The 27,147-nt window shown below is 37.5% G+C and overlaps 2 protein-coding genes across 8 annotated transcripts in view; one reads left to right on the top strand and one right to left on the bottom strand.

Annotated features, from left to right (window-relative positions):
• LOC107036799 (heterogeneous nuclear ribonucleoprotein K) overlaps positions 1 to 27,147 on the top strand; it is a 35,017-nt gene that overhangs the window by 446 nt on the left and 7,424 nt on the right. For 3 of the 7 annotated variants that reach the window (XM_015254988.2, XM_015254983.2, XM_015254989.2), the window contains exons 2-7: positions 9,045 to 9,160; positions 16,172 to 16,287; positions 18,005 to 18,061; positions 19,796 to 19,839; positions 21,780 to 21,852; positions 21,926 to 22,036. In XM_015254988.2, coding sequence (XP_015110474.1) covers positions 16,177 to 16,287; positions 18,005 to 18,061; positions 19,796 to 19,839; positions 21,780 to 21,852; positions 21,926 to 22,036 — 396 coding nt within the window. In that variant the 5' untranslated portion in view covers positions 9,045 to 9,160; positions 16,172 to 16,176. Of the gene's footprint in view, positions 1 to 8,386; positions 8,557 to 9,044; positions 9,161 to 10,639; positions 10,860 to 11,283; positions 11,450 to 16,171; positions 16,288 to 18,004; positions 18,062 to 19,795; positions 19,840 to 21,779; positions 21,853 to 21,925; positions 22,037 to 27,147 lie in introns of those variants that run through there. The other 4 variants (XM_015254984.1, XM_015254986.1, XM_015254985.1 and 1 more) reach the window with 4 other exon arrangements.
• Positions 25,492 to 27,147, bottom strand: part of LOC107036801 (cytochrome b5) — a 3,142-nt gene continuing 1,486 nt past the window's right edge. Inside the window, exon 2 of the mRNA XM_015254991.2 lies at positions 25,492 to 26,297. Coding sequence (XP_015110477.1) covers positions 25,895 to 26,281 — 387 coding nt within the window. The 5' untranslated portion in view covers positions 26,282 to 26,297 and the 3' untranslated portion in view covers positions 25,492 to 25,894. The remainder of the gene's footprint in view (positions 26,298 to 27,147) is intronic.

Below are 27,147 nucleotides of genomic sequence, written 5' to 3'. Positions count from 1 at the left end.
AATGCTGTATTGAACTATCCGGGGGAGGTTAGTTCGGGCTCTTATCCATAATTTGTCGGTCATAGCTTTGGAGCCCCTGGCAGGGGTTCTCCCCCGCCTGCTGTACGTGTGGAAAACGACGCTATTCGACGCTGTCGTTTGACGCGTTATCGAACTGATAACGCTTAGCCCATTCCGCCTCGAGTTTCCATTGATGCTAAATCCGATAGAACGAATTAACGAGCAGGATTACCAATGCGAGATTGACTTTACTTCTGGGGAATTATCTTTTTCATGAAACCATGCTGGTAATCAATAGTCGGGGATCATGTTGGGAGTTTGGGGATGTTTATGCAAAATCCCAAAGACTCCAAGAATTTTTTATTTTTTTTCTGATGGGCAGAGTCTTTTCTTTGTGTTCATAAAAATTCTAATTCGCCAACCGGATTTGATTACTTAGAAATAAAATAGATAATATGCACTAAATGCAGGGTTCAGTAGTTTTTATGGGACTTGGAGTTGTAAATATCTGAATTATTTGACTGGATACTCCGGATTATTCTTTGAACATTGGATCCAGATTTTTTTAAATTTTTGTTTTCATTTTTGGCGTCTTCCAGTAGATGAATTGTCAATTTAAAAATAAATCCTATAAGAGAGATTATTTATTTATTTCTTATTATACGAGAATTTTTTTGTATTGAGTTTGGGATTTTCCATTTATGCAAAATCTGATGGAACGAATTAACGAGGAGGATTACCAATGGGGATTGACTTTATTTCTGGGGGATTATCTTTTTCACGAACTATGCTGGTAATCAATACTACCAGGATCATGTTGAGAGAGTTTAAGGATGTTTATCCAAAATCCCAAACACTCGAAGAATTTAGTTTTTTTTCAACTGATAGGGTTATCTCTTTGATGAAAATTTCTGTCCGTCATATGGAATTGATTATTCAGAAATAAAATAGATAATATGCACCAAATACATGCGTCAGCAGGAGTTTATATGGGGCTTGAAATTTTAAATATCTGGATTATCGGACTGGACACTCCGGATTATTGCTTGACCATTGGTTTCTCTATATTTTTTTTGGTTTTCATTTTGGGAGGATCCAGTAGACAAATTATCAGTTTGAAAATAAATGTTATAAAAGCTTGTGTATAACTGCTGCAACTAATTTTTCTTAATTATTCAGAAAAGGGATAAATATCCTCAATTATCTGGTGGATTACTTTTGTATTGAATTTTTAAACGAAAAAAGTTAAAAATGATATTTTATTCCCATTCATGTACAGGACTGCAGGATTAGTTGACTTTACGTGAACAGGAATCTTTTCGTACAAAAGCATTTGGATGAATATTTTTTTTCTATTCAACACGGGGCTTTTTAAATTTTTATCTCACATCAAGGCACGATGGATAAACACATTATAATGAACGCACTCGACACCTTAAAATGAAAAAATCAAATATAATAGGAATACATTGATTTTTAAGAAATTCCCCGGAATCCAAGAGAAATTATAAAATTTCCACGAGAAACTTGTCTCTAAAATTTTGAATTCTCTTCTAAATTCCGATGTATTCGGAGAAAACTAAAAGATTCTCAAGTGAAATCAACGTCGATCGCTATTGAATCAATTGAGAAATTTATTCAATTCCCTTGATAATCAGTCAAAATTCACATAAACAAGTGATCACGACTGGATAATAAAATATAATTACGGTTGTTAGCAACTCACTGATTATTCTAATGGGGTAACACGTCTCCGTCTTCAATTACCTCCATAATCCCATGAATCTATCGAAAAAGTTGTTTTCAAGTTTCTCCGATCAACCTCGATGTCTGATGAAATTCGGAGCACAGCACCGGCCGGAAAATCTATTTTATTAATCTCCTTTCCCATCGCCAGAACCCAATGAAAGTGCTCAGACGAAAATAAACACGATGTATATACCTGCGTAAAGTGATTATATATCTCCGGATCCTGAAATTTGAACTTTCAAAGAAATTCGCATGAGATTGTAAGTGAAGCTTTGATTGGAAAGTCGAGATTGAAGTTCTGGTTTCGATGATCATTTCATGCATTCATTAGACTGCAATTGCGTTTATTTTCCTCAAACTCTCTCTAATTGAACAAATTATTCCATTTTGATAAATTAATTTCGCTGAAAAATTGAGGACGATTGGCGTGAAATTGAAATTGAATCATTTACTGACAATTAGAGAATAAAATTGTGCATGTGGAGATGATTTTATGCATAAATTAGTGAGGATGAGATCAATTGAGTTGTTTATTTTCAAATTGTTTCTGCCTAAACAAATTAAAACTTCCATACAATTGAGGAAAATTGGGGCAAAAGCATGAATTTTGTAGTGAAAACGATTTAATTGAGGTCAACTTTTTAAAATTGTCTGTTATTAGACAAATTACCTCAAAAATTGAAGACAACGAAATCGTAGTTGAATCATTGATTAAAAATAAAGGATTGAATTTCTGATGGATTCAATTGAACTTAACTCCTCCCGATTGTCTGCGATCAAAAAAATTACACCATCTACACAATTTATTTTCCTAAAATGCATGGAAAGCCGAACCCTAGCCCAGCAAGTCCTGTAATTGGAGCAACAAGTGTTGAATAGTTATATTGAGGTGTGAGCTCCATCCCCTGGCCTCCAGATCCCTCAGTAGATTTGTACACTTTTCACTATTGCCAATCGGTCAACAATTTCTTCAGCCAATAGCAAGAATTATCTATTGGTAGTTGACCAACTCCAATGCCCTCTCCCATGACAATTATTACCAATTCGACAAATTGTATAATTACAGCCTATCGATGCGCAGCCGAGGCTCCAAAGGCCAAAATTGGCTCGATTATTCGCCAACTCCATTGGCTATTACCCCTCCCGTTATCTTTTTCTTACCTCTCTTTTTCATATGCCGATTCCAGCGTTATTCCACGGTTTCGTGTAGCGACAGCACAACAAAGCGTTGCCACGACAACTGACCGTCACGCGGTTGCCATCACAAAACTTTGAACTTGTGCGAATGCAAAAGCATTGTACCCACGCGGCTTGCGTTCTGTTTCCTTTTTTTCTTTTGTTCTCGAGTAGCTAAAACTTCATATATACATGCACACGCCTATTCAAGTATTCCGTTGCGTACATTCAAATGGACAGATGTGGAGTATTTCTTATAAAGAGGGGAAAATCTGCTGAAAATTTCTCTTTCGCGGGAATTTTAGTAATTTTTTTGCAAAAAATTTTGGCAAAAAAATGATATTTCAATGACAGTTAACTAGTAGCTTTCAGGAGAAAGGAATTAACTAATAAATTCAATTCCAGATGAAAAAAGTTATAAAATTTCAAATTTCAGTGAAAATTCAATTGAATTTGTAATTTTTCAGAGGGAATTTTTATTTTTTTGAATTTTCATTTGAACTGAAATTTCCTGTTTTCATAGATTTTTCCATAAAATTTTGAATTTTTTATAATGAAAATTTCTTGAAATTTTAGGGCAACTTTAATTTAATAAAAATTTCCAAAATGATATCAGTCAAAAATTCGAATATATATTGCGTAAAAATTACAACATTCTGGCGAATTTCTCTCTTTTCACTGAAGTCGTTGCACTCTCGACTAGATTTCTCTTTAAAAATCCTGGAATTTCGCGAATACTAAAATACCAGACTGTCATCATTATTAAATAAATTTTGTCATGAAATAGATGAATTTCAGTCGATGAATCTCAAACAAGCAGACCTCCCCGTTTTTTAAACAAAAAAATAAATAATTTAATTTCTCCCACTTGGAGACCCTCACACGATCACAAAATTGTGAAACAACCAGTGAGCAAAACCGAGCTCTTCTTGCCCACCTGACACCTCGGCAAATGCATCAACACCTCTGCTAATTCCTCTTCCAATTTTTCAATCTCTCCGCCTCAATTATTACAGCAATTGCAATATTTATGATCCCACCGACAACCGCATAAATAGTTTTTTCACCGTACGATACGAGTGGGCATATATTAATGTGAAAGACATCAAATAGATCCTGAGGATCGTCCAAGGTCGTGCTACACCCGTTGTAGAATCATTAATGCATTATTGCACAAGGTAAAGTTGCAACAGCTGGTGCAGCTCTCATTTGCTCCATTCCTCCGTGAAATGTTGCCACTTATAGTATCCTTCTGTTTTTCAATCGCCAGTATTTCAATTCAGCCAAACGTTTTTTTTTTTTTTTTTTTTACCTAAACAGGAATTTCGATAATTTACGTTCATCCACGTACAATCCTTGACGCACGAGCCGGCAAGTTGCCTTCTGTAAACCCGTGGCATGCAGTCTCAGTCGTATTGTACACACGTACTCACGTGATGAACGAATGAGACTGTGTGACTTACCGTGTTGAATACGTATACTTGTTTACCGTAGGTGCACCTGCCTGAAAATTGATCTACGAGTTGCGTATACTAGTTACTGTAGCTCGTGCTGCTGCGAGCCAATAGGTGTGTAACCGCATTGCTCTTTGTTTTCACTAGGTAAGAATTAGTATTTTATTGCGTTGAATCGCTGGTAGAGAAGAATTTACTGCGCGACGGATTTATAGAGTCGGATTAAATAGATTTTCTGAGCGGGGAGAGAGGGAAAAAGAAACCGTTCTGCAGAATAAAATTCAATGATTTTTTTTCAGATTTTAAAATGAAACCTGATTTGTCCCAATTGATCAGTTGGTCAGGAGACGATTTAACGAGATCCCTTTTACCTCACCTCCCGCTAACAATAGCAAATGCTGTGTAAAATGATAATTGTATCGTTTAATTAATTGAAGTCTCGTGTTGCTCTCGTTAAATCCGAACATTTTGGTGATTAATCCCGTTGATTATGAAATTTTCTTGGAGATCTTTACGAGCGTCCATGTACCTCCCAGATTAATGGGGGTAATGCTCGTAAAAAAATATCGATCAATGTTACAATGGTAGAAGAGTCATTGCACTCGGAGTAATGATTTTTCTCCGATTCATTTCACTCTTTTCCCATTCCGATATGGGAACGACTCTCCAATGCTGAGTACAAATGCCTTCCTGTTCTTTCCACCGCGGTTTTTCTGGCCAGAAAAGAAAGAATCCGTTGGGTCATCGACACCTGAGTTAAAAATAGACAGCAGAAGGAAAAAAAATACTAGGAGAAAATATGAAAATGTTGGAAACAAAGAAAATGAGCAATGCTGAAGGTTGATGTACATATGTTTCGAGTCGAGGGTTTGAGCGAAGGGGGATTTTTGATATCGGTGGGATATTAGGGGGTGAGATAGCTGTCCATTACTGTTATTATTGTAAACTGTATGGAAGTTTCCCAGAGTCCCTTTCTCTCCAGTCTTCACATTTCCCTCTTGCAAGGGAAATATAATGAGACCCTTCTCGGTGCGCCACAGACGGTGGAAGATAGATCCGTTTTACCCTGAATTATTGAGAATGGCGTGCCGAGCGAGCCCAAGACAGCGTCAAATGTTGGAGGAGTAGTGTCGCATTGGCGACAGCTAGAGGTCTCCCAGGAGAACATGGCCCTCCAACTGTCTACCCCCCTTTTTACTCATATATCGAACGAAGTTTACAACGAAACTTCAGTCATTACAAACAATCGAAACTCATCGTAAAGCGACTTTTTCATTCTTCGTTCCAAGGCCATTCATGATTATTCATTTTAATTCGACGAAAGGTATGACGCATGTCGTCGAAAACACCGGAGTGCAATATCGATTGAGACCCGTCGAAATGTGAACGCAATTAATTTTAAAGCCACTCCTCAGTCAGAACACTAGACATTTGTTTCTAAACTCGGTCGGGTTGGGCCTATTTGAGCCTTGTTATGTGTGTCGGTAATTTCCCGACGTGGAATAAGTTAGAAGACAATGCGGCCCAGGGCAGACTAGCGGCGCCAATTCTTACCGCTCGACAATTATCTCCCAATTTTTTCCCACTATTTTTATTCCCTTCGACAGTAAGAAAATGACAAGAGGATTCGAGAACCGAATAAAATAATTCCAGGGAATTGAATTCAGAAATAAAATTTAATATGCAAAGTGAGGGAAAATTATTTGAAAAAAAAAAAAAAAAATGTAGCAGATACTCCCTGACAAGTAGTCGAGGGATTGCTTCAGGTGGTCATCAAATATGCTCGGACAGATGCGTCGTCCCCACAGTAGTTTGCCATTCTTCCCGCGGACTATGCACCACCCCTCGGTGTATACCCTCTTTCAGGTCTTACATATTCCCTCAGTTAACCTACCTCGCAACCTCCCCCCCCCCCGACTTCTCTTCACTGCAATTCGTGTCCTTCTTCTTCGACATCACGCGGGTCACACGTAATTACAGAGGGAAAACCCCACGATTCAACTCCCACTGAAAGTTTTCTCTTTTTTTTTTTTTTCTTTCTTTCTGCCAACCCTCACTCACACGACTGGCATGGGTATAGCACTCCCGCTGGAGTTTCAGGGCATTGGACAAGGGCTTTGTTCTTTTTCTCTTTCCATTGCATTGGCCATCACTCGTCTCCACTTGTCCCTTGTCAATCCTCACTTTCACAGATGCATTCACATTTTTTTTTATCACCACCCTTTGTTTTCCACGCATTCTCGATATTTCTTTATTTAAAATTTTTCCGTGGAGACTAGAAAGTGCGGGTATCGCTTCACCTTTCAACTTACATAGGTGGTGTATAGAACCTCTGTCCACTCAGTGGGTACATTAATTATGTAGGAAAAGCCCCGAGCTGATCGATCGATAGTCGAATGTTAAAAGATTGATGGATCCCCCCACGATTTCCAGCGACGAATATGTACCCCTCGACGATCGATTCCGCGGTGAAGGCGGTGGCAAGATGTTTCCTGGTAACTTCACAGCGCAAATGAAAATTCATCCGCATAATTGTGACGATGATAATTCAACTCAGGGGATTTTTGGGGGCTCTTGGGTCAAACAATCGTGCGAGCAAACTCTCTCAAAATGTGAAAGAGTCTGCACATGACTTTAAAATATTTGTACAGCCCTAGATGCCTCATGGCAGAATTCCATATTCTATTGCCGGGAAATATTCATATATTTATTACCATCCCATTGTGCATCTTAGTCCCTTAGATTTTCTCCATAGCGAATGATGCTGACGGTGAGCCGGTTCTTTCCAATGAAAAATTCAACGTTGCGCCCCGTTTATATCCGCGGGGGCTGCAATAGGCCTCTGTCGTGTACATAATATACACCGCCCGAAACAGCAAAAGGGAGTTTGCCATGAGCGAGAGAAAACTATAAACCGCAAAGACGGCGGAGTATAACTAAACGCTGAAAGAAAGCGAATGGAATCTTCTCACGGATAAGCACCATTGCATGGGTTGGGGGAGAATAAGAAGAAGGACCTCAAGCCAAACGACATTGCTGAGTACATGGCTTTTATCCTTTCTCTTTCTTTTTTTTATTTTAAAAACCGCGTGCCACACACCATCTACCTTGAACCATCCCGCGTCGGTTCGTCTCCGGAGACCATACCTTGGTGGGCCCCTGTGATTCTCGTTCATTCACCCCCCTGCTCCTTGCATCCATTCATCGTAGCGTCCCTTGCAATCCCTTTCCCGATAGTTTCATTTCATGTCATTCTAGACATCTTCACCTTAAAAAAATTGACGAGTTTGCAGATTCATCGGGTTTTTTTATTGATTAGATTTCATTTACAGCTCCAGTGTTTGACTGTTTTCTTGTGAACGTCGTATGAGAAATTAATCAGAGGATTGATCCTGATTGGATGGTTAGGACTTTCATTTTTAAAATCAAACACTGAACCTTTCACAAGTGAATCTACAGATTAATGATATGAGAGACTTGGGAAATTCAACAATTTAGATTGGCTTGACCCTCGCCGACTGGTCAAATCTCCAATGCATCGAACTCGGAACCTTTCGCATATGAATCAATCGCCAAACCTAAGAAATTCTCCTAGACTTCCAAAGAATCAATGCATCCCATTAATAAAATTCATGATTTTGTCATCAATCGGCTCGGTTTTTCCTTTAAAAAAATTTAATTTCAACCAGACTATTGCAACAATACCCATCGATTCCCCCCAACATCTACAAGCTGTTACAGGTGCATATACTAATAGTAAGGGTAGCAGTGCAATAGTAGATAGGGAAGGGCAAGTAGAACTTACTCCAATAATATCGATCGAGTAGATTGTTGATGCGAATGGTAACCAGGGGTGATGCCCAACGCTTCGGCCAATCAAAAACATAGCGGTGGCCACACTCCACCAATGGACAAACCCTTAGCCTGCTTGTATTTTGATTGGGCGATTCAAGGGATAAGAGCACCAGTTCGAGGCCATAGAGAATCATACACGGTTCGTAGATCACAACAAGTGGAACAACCAAACGTATCACCACCGTGACTTCTCCATACGTTTGATGTCTTCGTCATATAAATTTATGACAGTCCTCGCAACTGTCTACGTTACTCTTTGCATATCGGCTTATCGATGAAGTTGACTCTTGTGATCTTCGATAATACCTTGGAATATTTTCGTGTAAGAGAATATACTTTCTTGACACTCAGCATTTCAATTTTGCACCGCTTTCTGCAATTTTTTAACGGCAAAAGGTATGAGAGATAGTGAAACTAGGCGTCCGGTTGTTGAAGGTTCGTCACAATTCCCTACTCGGTTTTAGGTTTTAGTATTCACCTCGCAATTTGAAAAAACCAACGAATGCGATAAAAAGATGAGAAAATAACGCCCGGGGTTTACCGCTTAACTGTCATCTTTATAGTGCGTAGCCACAGACCGGCTAATGTATTCTGCTTTTGTCTCTAGAAAAACGAACTCGACGAGTGAAAGGAATGAAGATTCTTTGTGCATTGTTCGTTTCACATTGGCTCTATTATTCCAAAGAAATATTTTCAATTCCAAGTGATGCCATGAATAAAATTCAATCCGGAAATGCAAATTTTCGTTGAGAAATACTCATCAGGGAAAGTGATTTATCTAATAGATATGATTTTATCGTTTGCCCACAGGCTGACAGGCTGACTATCACCAGTAATTCTCAACAACTGGAGATCTGCAGCTGAGAAGATTGCCGAACGAGACGAGCTGTGTGAGGAGATTGTGACAGAACTTTCATCTAAAATCGGTAAGTTTATGTGCATAAATTCCAACTTAATTTCCACATCACCACTTTTTTCTTGTATTCCTCTTCCTCGTAGATGAAAGATAGGATATGCTTCCATTCACACGGAATTCCCGTCATGCATCCAGCCGTGTATGCATCGGGTATATGTATTTATAGAGCACGAATAGATACCTCTCACTTGTGTGAATCCTCGTAAGATTAACGATCGAGGCGAGGTATTGTTACCCCGTGATGTCTCGATATTCCTCGCGATTTATTTACAGTTGTGTGTCAGTTTTGTTTCCCCTGCATTCACAATTCTCTTTTCTTTTTCACGAATGCCCGAGGAAATAATACTGGATGCTAGGCTGCTGTCAGTGATTAGTCTTCCACCTGAACTTTAAATGAAAATCATAGACTGTTAGAAATTTACTATGCAGTACCGGGGGATAATTGAAACTAATGAGTTTCGTTGAAAAGTTATAATGACAGGATCGTAAAATTTTCAGTAGTAAAAAGGTGCATACCATCTGCTCCCTGCATAATGAATATTTCCCTTCGTCAATCACGTTAATTGGGAATTTTTCTTTGAGGATTATTTTTATTGTGTATTGACGACAAAATTATTAATATTCATATTAGTCTGCATGTTACGTTTCACGTTTTCTTGTTCTAAGAGTCATTTATTCTTTTCTGATGGTAATTCTATTGGCTTTTTTGTGAGCCGAAGATTTTTAACTGTCGAAAATTGAAAGCAACTACGTCAATCCCGAGACCCTCGTGTCGCTGGCATTAAAAGACTACATTATTTAATATTTTTAGCTGAAATTCCCAGTACCGTTCTTGGATTTTTTAAAATCTTTTCGTTCCACTGAAATTTCCAGTAATTTCGCTGGAAACTGCAGAAATTAGTCTAATTATTCCATAAAAATTTATATAAATCATAAAAATTCAGGTGAATATTTTCGCAAATTATCAATGAATTAGAAATGCCGCATAATTTGGGAATTCTCGTCTTCAAGAATTTTGAGTGTCATGGAATTTCCACTAAAATATTAAATTCAATCAATGTTTTTAATTATCCTTGAAATTTCCAATTTATTTTCCACCACTACGAACCCTCAACTCCTGCATAACAAAGTTCTCCACTCAATACTGTCATTCGTGACATGAAACGGATAGTAACGATGAAATGAATCCTTCCCCAGGAAATACCTTCATCAAATATCACGAGAGTAACCCCTGAAAATACATCAAAACGCTCCCTTCCCATAATATGTAATACCCTCTCGCATCTCCCGAGAGACACAACAAACCAAAAGAATAAAAAAAAAAAAAGGAAAACCGCGTGCAAGAAATGAAATGGAAAGAAGGTTGAAGTTGAAAAGGGTGAAATAAATGGGGTCGTGTTGAAAATGTCGAGTGGCGTCTGTGCGCAGGCGCGTTGACGCAACAATAGGGGGTGAAATTCCACGAAGCGGTTCAGTATCCACCCGACCATCAGCTGATCAATATGCTCGTTGGCACGAGACGTACAAAAATTCGCGTATGTCACGCACGTTATGCATTTCTGTGAGAATAACCGATAAAATAAGCCAATAAAATAACCACTGTGATAATTGAACATTCAATATTTTTAATTTTTCGTGAAGTACTAGTGCCTGAATCCGGGATCTCCAGCATTTTCTCGCTAGTAAAATCCAGGAGAAGTCGACTCGAGGTAAATAGTCTCTCATATTATGATAGGAATGGAAGAATAAACACATTAGAGGATGAGAATAAATACCGGTGTGGGTTAAAATGGTATGAAAACACGAGAGACAGAGCAAATATGAAAGAAAGCATCGGCGAATTCATTCGCTCGGCGATTTGCAAACAGAGGGAACGTGCGTGCACGCTTGGATTCACCTCTGGTTGTAATATACATTTCCCCTCTCTCTACATCTCCAACATTTCAACTTGTAGATATCTCATTGCCCCTTCTACGCAAGAGCGTTTCACGATAGTTTGTGGAAAAAGATGGTGGGAGGAGGGAACAGTAGAATGCGTGTACGTGCACACGAGTTTCAATGTATGGGATACCTTCGCTTTTTACTGGAATGAAGGCGAGGTTCTGCTCTGTTCTGTTGGCAAAGTGACTACGTCGTGGCGTACAGCGACCGCGACTCGAGTCAAGTTCAGTTCTCCTGCAGGTGCTATTTTACATCGCGTGTGTAGCACATTTTTTTTTCCCCTCCGATTTTTACAACATTTTTGCGCATTGATCGCTAGTATTTTTTGGATAATTGTCGAGGCGAGGCAGAGGATAATGTGAGTTGTTTATTTGAATATGAGATATTTTACTCTTTCGGTTGGAAAATTAAACGATGGGGAGTTGGTAATATATTGATGCTGGGGAAGTGTTTCGGGGTAACGAGAGACCGGGGATCTTACTTGTGCGTTATTAACGTTTGTGATATGTATAGTAGTGACCTACCGCACTCCTTCCTGCGCCATTGCATGTACTTTATTTTTCACTCGTGATTAACCACGTGCGATGGTTTTTACAATTGTGTAATTTTTTTATTTCGTGGGTAATTGAGTGGGCGCATAGGTGAGAACCTGCATTCGTACATCTGGTTGAGTTTACGATCACTTGCAATAACGGTAAAACGGTGTGAAAATGAGATTGGGAAGCCAATTCTCTGCTAGGCGGAATACTATGCGACGCGCATTTTTCTTTTGCAATTGTTTTTTCGCCAATTGAATTTTTCTAATGAAACTGAAACCGGCGGAAAAATTTCAGGCTCATTTTAGTTTATTTGAAAGCATTTTATCATTCCCTGAGATACAAAATATATTTTTAATTTTTTTTAATTGAGCAATGACTTGAAAATATTTTTGCCCACATTTCTCTGAATGAAATCTTCCGCTTGCGATTCTCTCGTCAGTTTCAGATTCATATTTTTCGATTGATAATTCATCGGCATTCCAATGATGATACCTATAGAATTATGAAAAATAACACTAGCTCTCGATTTTTTTATAATTCTCGCTGCGTCTCTTCGCGGTAAATTGACACAGTTATGGCATAAAACCGGTCTGGAGTTATATTCCGGTTGCGAAGTATCTTTTTAACGTCCATAAACATCCGCACTTGGCTCCCTAAAGACAAATCCTCGCTAGAGAGAAAAAAACATACTCATGAATGAAATTATTAGTCCAGTGCCCGTGTAACAAAGCCCCAGAGTATTTAGCTTCCCTATCGTTTTGCGAGTTCAACTTCCTCTCTGTGGTTTCGTCTGTTTACTCTCTACATATTCATTTCCCCAAGATTGAGTCTCAAACTTCCGGTGTAATCGCCATTCGATTGTGAATGATGACTTGTGAATGGAATCAATGAATTAATAAAGTCCATGTTTCTGTATGGATTATCGTTCCTTCATTAGACATATTTTCTTCGGTTTTCGGGAGTTGGAGCTCTCACTAGAGATTATCTTCATTCCACATTTAACTCTTGGCACAGTTTAGAAAGTTTGTTGGTCGTGCAGAATTCACACCCGAGTTTTTGATGCTCCAGTGTTCTATTCCCTTTAGCAACTTTATTTCATTTAATTGTAATTTCATGCCCATGTGTAGTTATTCCGGGAAATATCCAGCACTTTTCTAATTAAAATTAAGATTCTAGAGGAATTATTTCTCATAATTTTTAATTAGAGACTGTATTCACGTCGTTTGAATAATTTGAAAACTTTCCAAAATGAAGCTTGTCTTTTGGGATTCCAACATTTATCTATTGAATTCGATATCATTGTCCCATTAATTCTTAAGCTGATAACATTCCAATGATCTCATGGAGTTTATGAAGCCAAACATTGTCAGTTTTTTTATTCCCTCTGGCAACTTTATTCCATTCAATTATTATTCCATGCCCATGAGTAGTTATTCCAGGAAGACATCCAGCACTTTTCTAATTAAAATTAAGATTCTAGAGGAATTATTTCTCATAATTTTTAATTAAACACTATTCACGTCTTTTTGAATAATTAAAAAACTTTTCGAAATGAAGCGTGTATTTTTCGCGATTCCAACATTTATCTATTGAACCCGACATCATTGTCCCATTAATTCTCCAACAAATAACATTCCAATGAATTCACAGAGTTTCTGCAGAAGCCAAGTTTTCCCTCATGGCATTTAACCACGTGCACGGAGAATAGTGAATCAACTTTGTCGAAACATTGTTTGTCTCCTCTTCTCTCTCTTGCCATATATGTGACCGCATTCAATGAATGAATGCTCCCCGCGCGGTTACAACGTGCCAAATAAATTCTTTCAGTATTTTCTGGTCTGTTTCATGCAGTCAATGATTCATTCCGTTCCAAAAATAATTCAATTCCCCTGAAAATTCGAAAAATCCGCTTTTCCAGTTATATATTCACTCGAATAATCCTCGAATATTTCCGGTGCAAGTAAATAATGTTTTACATTCGCAGTGCCAGACGAAATAAACGTGTTTAATACACCATCACTTCCTCCCTGCTTTTTTCGACGTAATAATGGTTTTTACGTGTAGTCTACATCCGCGTTATTATATACCTATTTCTGTATGTGGTAGCTATTGCATGTATCCATAATATTTCACCCCCTCTCACCCTCTGACATGTCCGACCCAACGGCGCCTCACGCTGACGCGGTGCAGACCTGCCGGCGACTCTTTCTCCCTCTCAATTCAGTTTTTTTTGCGTTTTTAATTTTTTTTACACTCTTTACTTCATTAAATTGCTATATGTACTCTCTTTCCCACTCGGGGGCGTCGATGCGCACCCCTTCAACAAGCTTAGCGTGCTCTGTCGGTCACGAAGGTTCTTTGAAATTATGAAAACATACCCTTTTTAGCATGAAGTTGAAACGAGCGAAAGATTCGCCAGCGGAAGACTCGATTTAGGCGAATTTAGGGGTGTACAAATATTTTTTGAGGATATTCAAGTATTTTGGCTATTTTTTTCCCAGTTAAATGCTTTTATGCTTCTTTAGTCGAACATTGGAGCTTTCATTTGAGCCCCATTTGACCCTAAATTTTCAGACATTTTACAATGATTTTATTATTTAAACTTTGCAGGTCTGAATTTGAATTTTGTCATTGAACCGTTGGACAACATTTTTAAAATCTGAAAAAATCGAATAGTCGAATAGTCCGTTAGTTTTATTTTAATCTTTTTAGTTGAAATTTTAAAATTATTGAATTGGAATTCTCCCGCTATATGAGAGGAATTCCCGTTGGTCGTCAATGGTTAATCCGTCTCCATTTTAATCCATAATCACCCGATATCCCTACACAATTTATCGATAACTCAATTAGCGCATCACAACGACTGTAATGAGGGCCTTTATATACACGAATTGATGATTTACAGTCGGTCGTGTAATTTGCACATGATTCATTCACTTCATTCATCCCAAAGCCTCAATAGCTCAATTGAAAACCATCCATTTACTCACTAGATAATTTCTGCGTGAAATTATTCAGAAGAAAATGTCCTCGAGCATCTCGAACACTTTTAACATGATTCCTTTTCCCCATTATTCCAGACCATTCGTACATCGTCAATTAGATTTAATTGAGCTGCTCATTCCAGCAGTCGCATTTTCTCCGTTTCATGTGTATTATCAGAACTTCCAACGAATGTATCATCCGATATATTTCATGAACACGGTGAATGACCTATTCAGTCTCGAGTAATTAGTTCTGTCAGTGCCAGAATTTAGTATATGGGGGGATAGAAATTTACCTGATACGTAATTTCAGCTTTTGCTGTATTATCCTCGCATCGGTTTTCTCATGGGATGAAAATATGACTAATTTAAAGTGAGTCAGATACTCTCGTCATTAATTTACGTTCAATAGGCCTTTATGCCATCATGCAATGAACAAAAATAAATTTCAATAATTTTTAATAAAATTTGTCTTTGAAAAATCGCAATTGAATGAAAAAAAAATTAAATTGAAAAGACGAAATAAGAATTGTAAAATGGAGTTCACTTTAATTCTGAATATTTATTTATAATTAAAATTTCAATTAAATCGTCAAAATCTGATATTTCATCATTCTTTTTCAATGTTAGATTAAAAAAGAAATTCACACATTTTGCATGGGCAACATAATTTGCAGATTACTTATTTTAGCCTGAGAATCACCCAATTGCTTCAGTCAAGAAAACGTGTTTTGCAAAAATTTTTCAACACACACTAAAAATTGCAAGAACGTGTCAACCATTTTCCCACCGACTTCGCAATCAAAATCCACTTCCAAACTCGTGAATGTATTTCAATCCTATCTGAACAATTTATCCACACCAATGCTAAGTTTCATATCTCCTTAACCGGTCGTCTTCCACGAAAGAATGAAATACCTGAGAAACCAGAATGAGTAAAACTAGGGCTCTCTTATACGGAAATCCACAATTTTCACGATTCCAGAGGCTGACAGAACGCCTGAAAAATCCAATAAATGAAGAACCGAGACTGAAAAAAAACATGATTGGTTCTAATGGCGCAGGGCACGAGTGGCTATATACTATACAAATGATGAGTCGAGGGTACTCCGGGCGACCCAATTAGCTTTGATCCATCAGGCCGGGTAATTCTTCTGCTATGCAGGCAGTACAAAAAATGAATGCCATTATGGCCAATAAATAAGACCAAGAAACCCATGAAAATCCCAGTGAATAAACTCCCCTGAATGTTATCTCCCCATTAACGCAAATCCGTTGATAATTTATCGATAATTTTCCGAGGAATTGTAACGTGAGAAACGCAGATTGATGTAATGCACAATCTGTCTCCCTCCAGTGAATGGTAAATGGCCATTGAGATGACTAATAAAAGTGCAAATTACACAATATCCAGTCACCAGATGTACATTGTCCACTGACATTGCGACAACAAACTCAACATTAATTCACCTTTGATTTGAAATTGACTCCTGCTAATGGAGAATGTAAAGATGTACGTGTGAGATTTTATTAAAGCGTTTAACATTTCTATTACAGACATCATGAAGAGAGAGGCAGAGGCCGGCCCCATGGCAGGCGGTGGAGGCCCAACAAATCCTCATAAGCGTTATCGCCAAGGCGACGACGAACTACGGCTTCTCATACCGAGCAAGGTAACACTGATGCATCTAGTGCCCACACGTGATAAGACTTGATTGATCGTCCAATTGGATCACAAGCCATTGCCTCGTGTCATTTATCGCAACAGCTACTCTCATTACGTATTAGCAAAAACAATCAGTAAAAAAATTAGTCTTGCAAAATGATGTATGAAAATCCCACGATGTAGATATCGTTGGGCATCTAGGACTCGCTCTGATTCACTTTTACCACAACGAATGTCCCCTCGTCAAGGACAATCCCCTAGATTACCCACGTCGCCGCGAGAAATGATCGCGATACATATCCACAAGCATAACTTGTTTACATACAACACGCAATCAGAGTTCCCCAAGATCCAATAACAAAATTGAATCGTACGAAGCTACGAAATTAAGGCACTTTTGTCCCCTTTTTTAAAACGTTTGTGTCCTGAAATTTATGGTATTTTTAGTGTCTCAAATTAAAACATGTTGTGCCTATGGAAAAACGGTTTATTTAAGACCTTTCGAGATTTCAGTCATGACGATTTTAGCCGATGAGATACATTTTTGTGCCTAATGTCTTCAATTAAGACATTTTAAAGGCGCTAGTGTTTAAAGTGGGTCACATAATTATAGAAGCAAACTTTTCAAGGGCACGTCACTTGAAAATGCCTGTACACTAATTATTGTTCAAGTCGTTTTTGACTATTGGTCAGTTTTCAACGAATATCTCGAAATCTAAGGCAGGTGGCAAAATTTTTCTCATAACCTTTATTGTAGCCCTCAATTTGCTCTATAAAAAAGGTCATTACTAAATTTTCGCTATTTCGTTAGATCCGGAGATATTCCGCAAAAACTTAGCTAAAAGCTAAGTCGACTGAATATAGCAACTTGATTGACCTAAATCGAATCTTTCGCTTGTGCCAGTTTCACAAAAATTGGTTATAATGAAAACAAAAAATGCGAGACGCCTCTGTGCACCGACATTCCAATGCATCTTGTAAGACTATCATTGTAGTCGTGGATTATAACAACAACATGTTTTATGGTGCAATAATTCGTGAGGCTTGTTGCTAGTTAAGGAGTCCAACACCTCTTCGCATCTCACTCGTGAGAGAAATAAAACGATGGGTGGGCCCTTTAAACTCTCGGCATAATACCTTTTGCATAATCTTCGAGGATAACCTGTCCCAGAAGGAGTGGCTTTTGTGTAATACTCTTGGCATTACTATTTGCATTTTGAGGAATTCATTATCGGGGACTAGTTCGTGATAATGAGACGATGGGACGGTACTTAATTAATGTATATGGCTAATTAGTTTTCTAATTGAGTATCCCTGAGTAGCTTTTTTTTTTAAATTAAGCAGAATAGATTGAATCACCACCGGACGCTTCAGTTATGCGTATGCATTCAATTTCACTCTCACGACACGGTGAATTGAGTCGTCAATGAACCACGAAGAACATCCATTTTCTTCTCCACTCATTTTGTTGCTTGCGATAGAATCTCCATTGCGATTAATTCATTTCTCAAATTTTTGCTTCCGAATGGAAGTTTTATAATCGTTGTAATTTAAATTTTGGATTTTTTGGGTTATATGGACTAATGCATGGATGGAATAGAATCTTTTTTAACAATTTCGAATTTTTAAATTTTCAAATTCACGCAATACAAGAGCAATTTCCCACTTGTTTTGTACTCATTTTTCTATTATTTTGAATTTCACTTGTCGTATTTTTCTTTTAGGTGGCCGGCTCAATCATTGGAAAAGGCGGCCAAAACATCACAAAACTGCGCAGTCAGGTGAGATATCTAGACTTTAGGTTGTGACATTTGAGTTGAAGATTTTCAGCTTCAGATTATCAGGCTCTCATTTCTCTTGGATTTTTCGCATTTTTCCACAGATAATTTCATTGTCAATTATATCAATCAGTTTTTAACCACTTGGCAGCCCTGAAAAACCATCCACACGTTAAGCTTATATTAGGCGACGTCAAGACATGAATTTCGAATTATCGAGGAATTTTTCCTCATTCAATTGAAATCGAAATCAGGCGGTGGATAATGGGGAAAAATGAGATTGTCTCGATCTTCCTTTTGCATTAATCAAAATGTCTTATGATGATGACTGCTTTGATGGTTCTTCAATCGTAAGAGTAAGATCGAGACATTTGGGAAATGAATGATGCCCATGCCCTCGTCATGTAAAAACTACGTTATCTTCCTCAAAGATTTTTCAGCTTCAGATTAGGCTCTGATTCCTCTTGAATTCATTCTGCCTTTTCAAGAGATGATTTCATCAATAATAATGATCAGTTTTGACGCCTTCATGCCCTAAAAATAATCCAATTGCCATGATACTTAAATTAGGCGAGGTGAAGACGTGAATTTGGAAAAATCAAAGAATTTTTCTTCATTCAAAAGGAAAAATTACCAATTAAATGGAAATTAGGGGGGGAAAATTACCTCGTCTCGATCTTCCTTGAAAAGTACAACAGTGATGAATTTCATCTTCATTTTGCACTTATCCGATAAATTCAACTTCACAAAACGTTTAACAAGGAATTGGACTATCTCGTGCCCAAATACTTTGGTAATTCTTCAACAATTTTTAGCTGAAATTTCCGGTAGAATTCTTGGACATTTATATCATATAGTTTTACGGAAATTCAAAAAAAAAATCGACGGAAACTGTCAATTTCAGTTCAGTTATTCCATGAAAATGACTAGAAATCAGGAAAATTCAGGTAAATATATGCTTAAAGTTCCAATTAATGAAAAATTCATCGTACTTTCATACTGAATATTCATGTTTGCATTGAAATCTTAAATTTTATAATTTTTCCCCCTTAAATTCAAACTCAATGTCATTCTTTCGAAAATTCCAAGTCATATAAAATTCATGAAATTTCATTTTTTTCCAACAATGTTCTCATTCTTATTTCATAAATTTCACAAAACGTTCGACAACGCTGTTGAAAAATTTTGTTCGTAATTTCCGTTAGAATTCTTGAAAATTTTTATCGCATAATTTCACTGAAATTTCATGATTTTTTCCCTTAAATCGAATTTAACGTCAATTTCCTAAAATTGCAGTTCTTGAAATTCACGAAATTTCAATGTCTCTCCAACAATGTAAGATCGAGAGCCCCTGCAATATAAAATAATATCCATACCCTCATAAAAAGCTACGATATCTTCCTCGCGAACGTAAACGTACCCCATATTATAGTAAATCTGAATCAAGGGGGGACGTGATAGACAACTTAATATTAAAAATAAAAAAAGAAAGCAAATGAGGTTCTAACTTGGTTGATGGTTTGTGCCCTGGCCCCGCCCCGACCCCGGCGTTGCCCCCATTGGTGTTGCCCCGGCGTTATCCTGGCTGTTGTTGCCAAATGCCGGTTGCCCTGCCCGGAACGATGGAACCCGACGCGCAATCCGGCTATTGTGTGGACCACCAATCACCCCGAACCAACAATCGACATCAACCAACCAACCACCAATGAATCACCACCAACTACCACGGCCCAACAGTACAAAGCCTCAATCATTGTACCCGATTGCCCCGGACCCGAACGGTAATGCCAAACACCACTACTTAATGTCTTAATACTCTTCTTTGTCTCTAATTACAAGAAAAAAGAAAAATATTACAAACAACGCAGGATTTTATTTTTTAAAAGATTTTCAAACTAATTATTTTACTGTCTTCACTCAGCATTATTCAAACCATCGATTATTATTTTTATTACTACTGTTACTGTCATATTTTTTAAATCTCTTGTCATCGGTATTCGTCATTGGTGTTGTTATCATTTATTCTTGTTAAAATCACAAGTTTAATCATCAATTGATCTCTCATCCGTTCACTATCATGCGGATTAATTCACCTCACCAATTGTAATTAACTCTCATGCTCGATGGTATACTTAATAATCAATTATTTCTTTATTCATCAGAGATACTTTTTTATCATCAAGTCGGATATTTATCGAAATATTGAATTGGCCCTTGCATTAGATCCTGATAAATCTGGTAATTGCACTTATCTCCAATTATCGGTGAAAAATATTTTGTCCAGTTCTGGGAGGATTACACCTACCCTACCCCTTGTGTGTCTCCACATACGAAATAATTTTACAGAAAAATCGAGGGAATTTATTCGTTTTTGGACGACGCTATTGAAAAATTGCGCAGCTCTTCTGCGCATTTGTCTTCAATGTGAAATATTCTATAGAAAAAATCAATGAAATGCCATTTTTCTAAGATATTTTCTATTTTAAAAAACAGTAAAAGCTGCGAATCGGCCAAAAACTAATAGAATTTTCCAGCGAATTCGCTAGACTTTTCTAAAAAAAATTTCATGTCTTCATTCATTTTTAGATATATTCTTCTCTATTCACTACAACTTTCTTTCCTCTAATCGTTTATTTTTCATGTTTAACCCTGGCCAAAGAGTTTACGAAATTAAGAATCGGTGACCAATTTTTTACAGATTCAGTGCATAATTATAAGATATTCACCAAAAAGTCCCGAGAAGAAATAAAAAATCTTGTCTCCCTCCATCGTCCACCAATCCCAGACAATTATTTTGAAACGGAGTTTCTTTTCAATACCACATAATGAATTATTCCTCCTGTAGCTTAAGTTAATAATTCCCAGGAATTAAAGCCATTATTTCACCATTGACGAAAGGACCACGAAGAAAATACAATTGACTATCACTGGTTATGCTAACCGCATCTCTCCTCAATAATCTACGAGCAACGCCCGCCCTCGTTTCTAATTTTGAAACATCACTCAACGAACCAGCCCAAAGCACTATCTCCACGAATTTCACTTCAAATGAGTTGTAAACAGCCGCAATTGTTTGTCAATAGTCTATAGAAATAGGAGAAATGGTGATAGATCCCATGAGTAGTTCGGTAATTCAGAAAGAAAACTGAATAATTAAATGTTACGAACAATTATCAACACTTGCCCATCACCACCGGCACATAATGAGTGACTGAATAGGGGAGGGTGGGGCAAAATGGACACTACTTTTCTCTCAATCTGAATAACTTATAAATAGATTGATCCATCGAGTTCAGTTTAGACTCATCACGAAAAGGAAATGATTGTCTTTAAAAATATAACTTCAGTGCGTTATTGAGATTTTAAAAAAAAGTACCAAGTCTCCATTTTGCCCCACTGGCCCCTACGCTCCTATCGAGGACGTGACTGGTTCATCAGAGGATACTCATGCAAAATGACCAAATGATAATTGCAATCCTTTATTATGTTACCTGACAGCAAAGGCTAGTTAGCTTAGTGTTTAATATTTTAACGTTACGAATTTAATATCACGAATGTTTACGTGAAATACAGTTAATATATTTGTGTGCATTCAAGGCTTATGTTGGGAAAATATATCAAGAGATGTCAGTCACGAGGATTATTCGAATATCATTTTAACTGAAATTTATTGAATTTTATAATGTAACTATTACCAATCGTCGAGTTTTTTTGATTATAGGGTCCTGACAATCAGCTCAGATTTGGATACTGTTCTGCAGGTGGTTAACAAGGTTGTACCGAATCTTGAAGAGGTGAGGACAATAGAATTTTTGCGCTGTGTCATACGATGAGAATGCGGTTTAATTATTATTGATTTATTCACAGAATGGATCGAAGCATGGCAATGACGAGATTGATGTTCGTATGCTGGTGCATCAGAGCCAGGCTGGATGCGTCATTGGGAAAGGAGGACTTAAGATCAAGGAGCTTCGCGAGGTAAGTCTCGTGTTCTTGTTCATTTATCATTGAGAAGACGTCATTGTGAGACACAAATTAGAGAGACTTTTGTTGGGACTCTTCTTTGATTGGCAATAACTCGAGAACGGCAGAGTGAAATTTCACTCTTTTATTTTCATTTTCGAGGCTATTTTTCAAACTTTGAAATGAGATGTGATTCAGCTAAATCGGATCATTTGGTCGGGAGATATCGATTAAATACGGCTCCTTTTGCGAAAAATGAAAGTTTTAGAAAATTTTATATTTTATGGTTGAAACTACCGTCAGATTTTAATTTACTGCTGAATATTTGCATTCATTTCTCTGTTACTTCGACATAATCGTCGGATTTTCGCTATTGATTTATCGTCGGGAAGACATGAGTAAGACATTAGTAAGACGATTAAACAAGTGTAAAAGTTAAGACTCTTGTTCAATCGTCAATAGTTTGAGAACCTCACAGTGAAATTTTCCAATTTTTTTTTCTATTTTCAAGATAATTTTTCAAGCTTCGAAATGGGATGTGACTCGCCCAAGTCGTGTCATTTGATCATTGCCCTTTCTCTACATTAAAATGTAAAATTCTAGAAAATTTTACATTCTCCTTTTGAGACGAAAATTTTATGCTTTGAAGAACCAATACTCAGAGTCCATTAGCGTCACCATCAAGCATTCTAATGAATTTATCCCCATCACATCGACATAATTCTCAAATTTTCTCAATCCATCAACAATCGAATCGTGAAAACGTAATATTGAGACCCAAAACGAGTAGACAGATGAGCTGAGTCGACACGTCACAGACCTCGTTTGGTGTATGAACCCAAAAAAGACGTGGCACCACCACTCACCGACGTCCCCGACAAACCGCTTTATTTCGATTCGAGGTCGTGTCACGGGGTGACTTTATTGATTCCACTCACGGCACTCTTGTGCTATGCATCCTCTCCTGCACAACCTGATTCCATTTCTCAGTATAATCAAAAATTCCTGGCATAAATCAACACACTGAATGACGATTAAAGGCATCACCCACTGATATTGCAACGTTTACTGTACAATCAGTCTATCCCAATAACTGCAGGTGACTCATTTATTCACAATTACAACCAGAAATTCATCATAAATTTACGAATGCGAGGGAGAATTTAGTTCAGAACTTCCTGTCTCGAAAGAACAAAAGGGAAAAAGTTTGAGTACGCAAAACTTCAATATCAGTGGCGTAACTTCCTGTTCATTGAACCGTAATTTCCATCTGTCAATACCATCGATTCTCAATGTCATGAGAAAACACGTAACGTTCATTTCCTTTATTTCGCGTTTTTTTTTTTCCATTGTACTCTCGATTTCGACAGAGTATGAAACCGAGGCACATGGTGTTTCTGCCTTTCACAAATTGCTCCATATGACATCCTCAATTACCTCTGGTACACGCAAATTAATAATAGTGTATTTATTACCCCCATATGTTTGAAAATGAAACCACACTCGTGAGGTGGAGGTGAATGGGCTAGATCCATTAATAGAATTGACAACGGATAAATGAAGGTGTTGCTATGTACAATTTCACGAGAATGTGCGATACTGGGTCAATAGTTGCAGATAATTTTGACGTTGAGATTATCGATTCTGATGGAGGAATGACGACAAAATAGTCCAACGAATTTCCGAGATTCTTCTGAGGAGGGGAAAATTCATTGGGAATTGTCAGAAGGAAAGCCACATTTCCCTCCCTCTCTGAATTTTCGTCTGTCTCATTTCCTTGGTGAGTTCCTCTTTGGCGACATGTGTTGCTATGGGGGTTTGGCCTGGGCATCACGCAAACCAAACAGGTGCTGCTTCAGGTAACGGACGCCCGGCATAAACAGCTGCCACGCCAGGTGTACCAGACATCTACACGGCCCTTCTTTCTCATGATTTTTCTCTATGGGATATTTCTTTTTACAGTGATCCTCGATGCCTTTTCAGCTTTCTGCTTGCCTTTAAATTTTCTTCAAGTGAATATTTCATAAGTCCTGGATGAAATAAAGAAATACTCTTAATATTTGGAAAATAATTAGTGAACGGTATCCACGACTTCATGAAATTATCACTATTTAGTCGATGGAATTTGTTGTAGAAATAAAAAGAATGTAGATGGAGGGGTTTAAGGATATTTATCATGAGATAGTAACATTTCTGATAATTATGAAGAATTTGTGGCAGCAGCTTTCACAAAATTAAATCAACAATTTTTTTATACATGGGTTCTCATGGGATTTATTTTCAAATTGATAATTCAACTACTGGAAACCCTAAAAATGGAAACAAAAATTGAGGGCAATGTCGAAAAAATATTCTGAATCTAATGGTTAAAAGATAATCCGGGGTATCGAGGTAAATAATTCAGATATTTAAAACTATTTGACTTCTGAATAGTCAATTCCGGTTAATGAATTGAAATTGTTATCGGTATAAAGGAAAACTGTTCATCAGTTGAAAAAAAATCAATTTTTTTTCGAATTCCTTCGATTTTTGATGAACATCCTCAATCCCGTATGAGAAACGAAAAGAAAAAAATGAATTTAGCGCGTCCTGCCGTACGTTAGTGAAAATTCGCCTTCACTCTTACCCCCTCCATATGACCGGAAATGAGGGAAGAAGGGTCTTAGGTACCGGAGTGAGTATATATGGAATTGGTTTCTTGTAGGTTTTTTGAGCCTACTGGCATCAGTTGATTTTCGACCGTCCGTCCGATCAGTTCATTTCGCCTCTCAACCCCTGGATTTCAGTTGATCATTTCACAATGTATCGTTACATCAGTTCATTGAACAGTCATTATTTACCCCATAACTTTGTGAAGATTTTGCGAATTATTTGAGTGGAGTTCATCGAGTGCTGCAATGTAAGCTTTTTATTAATTCTATGGTTCAACGTTATTCAAAGTAATTCGTCTGAATTAAATTTACCGTAGAATATTTTAATTAATTTTTCTAGTATTCTTCTATAACTCGAGAACCTCACAGTGAAATTTCCCAATTTTTTTATTTTCGAGGTAATTTCTTAAACTTTGAAATAAGATATGACTGATGAAAAATAGTTCGATTTAGCCCACTCCAGCTTCTACATTTCTGTATTCTTACTATTCCTTTTAAATCAGAGTTATAGAATACTATTCGTGTTATCATTATTTTTCAACATTATCTCAACTCATGATTTCGAGGTTTCATTCTACATGAAATAACCATGGCACGTTGTTAAATTCTTTCGCTCCAATTGCCCGCGGCAAATCGTCATCCCTCGAGTGGGTTCATGCCACAATTAATGCAAACCCAGGGTTCAATTACCAAGAACAGAGTGCTAGTCCACTCGACCTTTTAAAAACGTGTTATTCTCTTTTTTCCACGTCGACCACAAAAACACTTGTCTTCATACATCCAAGATGCTACAACAATGATAAAGAAAAATATCTTGTGTAAATTTGTAATGATATTTATTCGTTCTCTCCATTAAATTATAACGTTAAAAAAAATCATCAGTAAGAAACTACTGAAGAAATTTATCTGCAAATTCAATTCATAAATTTATTAATTCTAGCTGTTGAATACAGGAATGTGAGACCATAAACCGATAATAAGTCGTCCTTTCTACGTTCGAAGAAAGAGTTAACAATGATAAAGAAAAATGTCTCATATAAATTTCTAATGAGATTTATTCGTTCTTTCCATCAAATTATAATGTAAAAAAATTCATCAGTACGAACCTGCTGAAGAAAATTAATCTGCAAATTCAATTCATAAATTTGTTAATTCTAGCTGTTGAATACAGGAATGTGAGACTTGAGAGTTGGAATCTTTCCTCTTTAATCACCGGAATAAATTACGCACTCTGTAGCCACCAGAAACCGATAATAAGTGCTATGATTCCCACGACATAGAGGTAAAAATTGTCGGATGAATTTGCCTCATCTTTTTTCGCTTGGCCAGCGACCCATCCCTGTTTCGGTACACTATTTGTCCTCTCCTCCGCGACTATTTCCCCGACTAAATACTTCTTCATTATCTCCATAGCGTCAGTGGAATGTCCAACGTCATCGAAATCCTCGGATGCATCCTTTCCATGGTGATCGAGCAACACCTCCTCACCACCAGGATGTTCATTCAAAAATAGTGTGACATCGTAAACTTTATCATGAATTATGAATCTCGTTTTCTTTGACTCGGTTTCCTTAATTTCAGACCTCTTGAACTGCTTCAGCTCCGCCATTTCCACTCAGTCAAACCTTGAAATTACAACAATTTTCCATTAATTAAAATTCCTAATTACACTCCTCATTAGTGGCTACCGATAATACTAATGAAGTTGTGACGTGAATTTTCGTCCTCCCCTAATCAAGTCGCCCTTCGCCACGTCACAGAATGAAAAAATTCAAATTTAAATCGAACGATTTTCGACGCCGGCAGCGCTAACTCACGTTCTATTCGCAAACTGGCCATTCAAGCGGTCCTTCAATTACATAACTCGCCAGTTGTCTATTACCACTGATTACGCTGAACTGAATTTCATAAATCCCAATTGAATCCACAACCACTCAATTCACTCAAAATTCGCGCCCCAGGGAAATCCTAAATAACGTTAACATTTTTCCCACTTGACAACAAATTCTTTGGACTCATTAACTCTTAAACTATCATCAATTGATTGCACAATCACAGGATGACTTTCAGTCCTCCCTTATCCGCAGTAATCAACATAGCGTCTAGCATTTTCAATTAAACATAATAATATCCATTAATGTCGCGATATAAACACCATTCGACGCGTAAAGGATCCTTCGTTGATATTTTTTATCCGATATTCCCATGAGGCGATGTTCAAGGTTGAAATAACTCAAACTTGCTATGCAAAAACGAGTGCTCGAGGCGAGAAAGACAGAGAGGGGCGCACCTTGCCCTCTCTCCCTCCTTCCCCCCCGCCGACATTTCTTCTTCATTTCATTGTCCTCACGACACGTGGCTCGTTCTCCATGTACCTCAGCCACTAATGAATATTCCCAAAATGGTTTCAATCGAGTACATTTCGAACTCTCTCTCTCTCTCTCTCTCTCTCTCTCTCTCTCTCTCTCTCTCTCT

This window comes from Diachasma alloeum, unplaced genomic scaffold, assembly GCF_001412515.2.
Source record: "Diachasma alloeum isolate Michigan unplaced genomic scaffold, Dall2.0 Dall_scaffold_00211, whole genome shotgun sequence".
Classification (NCBI taxonomy): domain Eukaryota; kingdom Metazoa; phylum Arthropoda; class Insecta; order Hymenoptera; family Braconidae; genus Diachasma; species Diachasma alloeum.
Note: the sequence above shows the minus strand (reverse complement) of the source record. Positions and strands in the feature narration are given on the sequence as shown.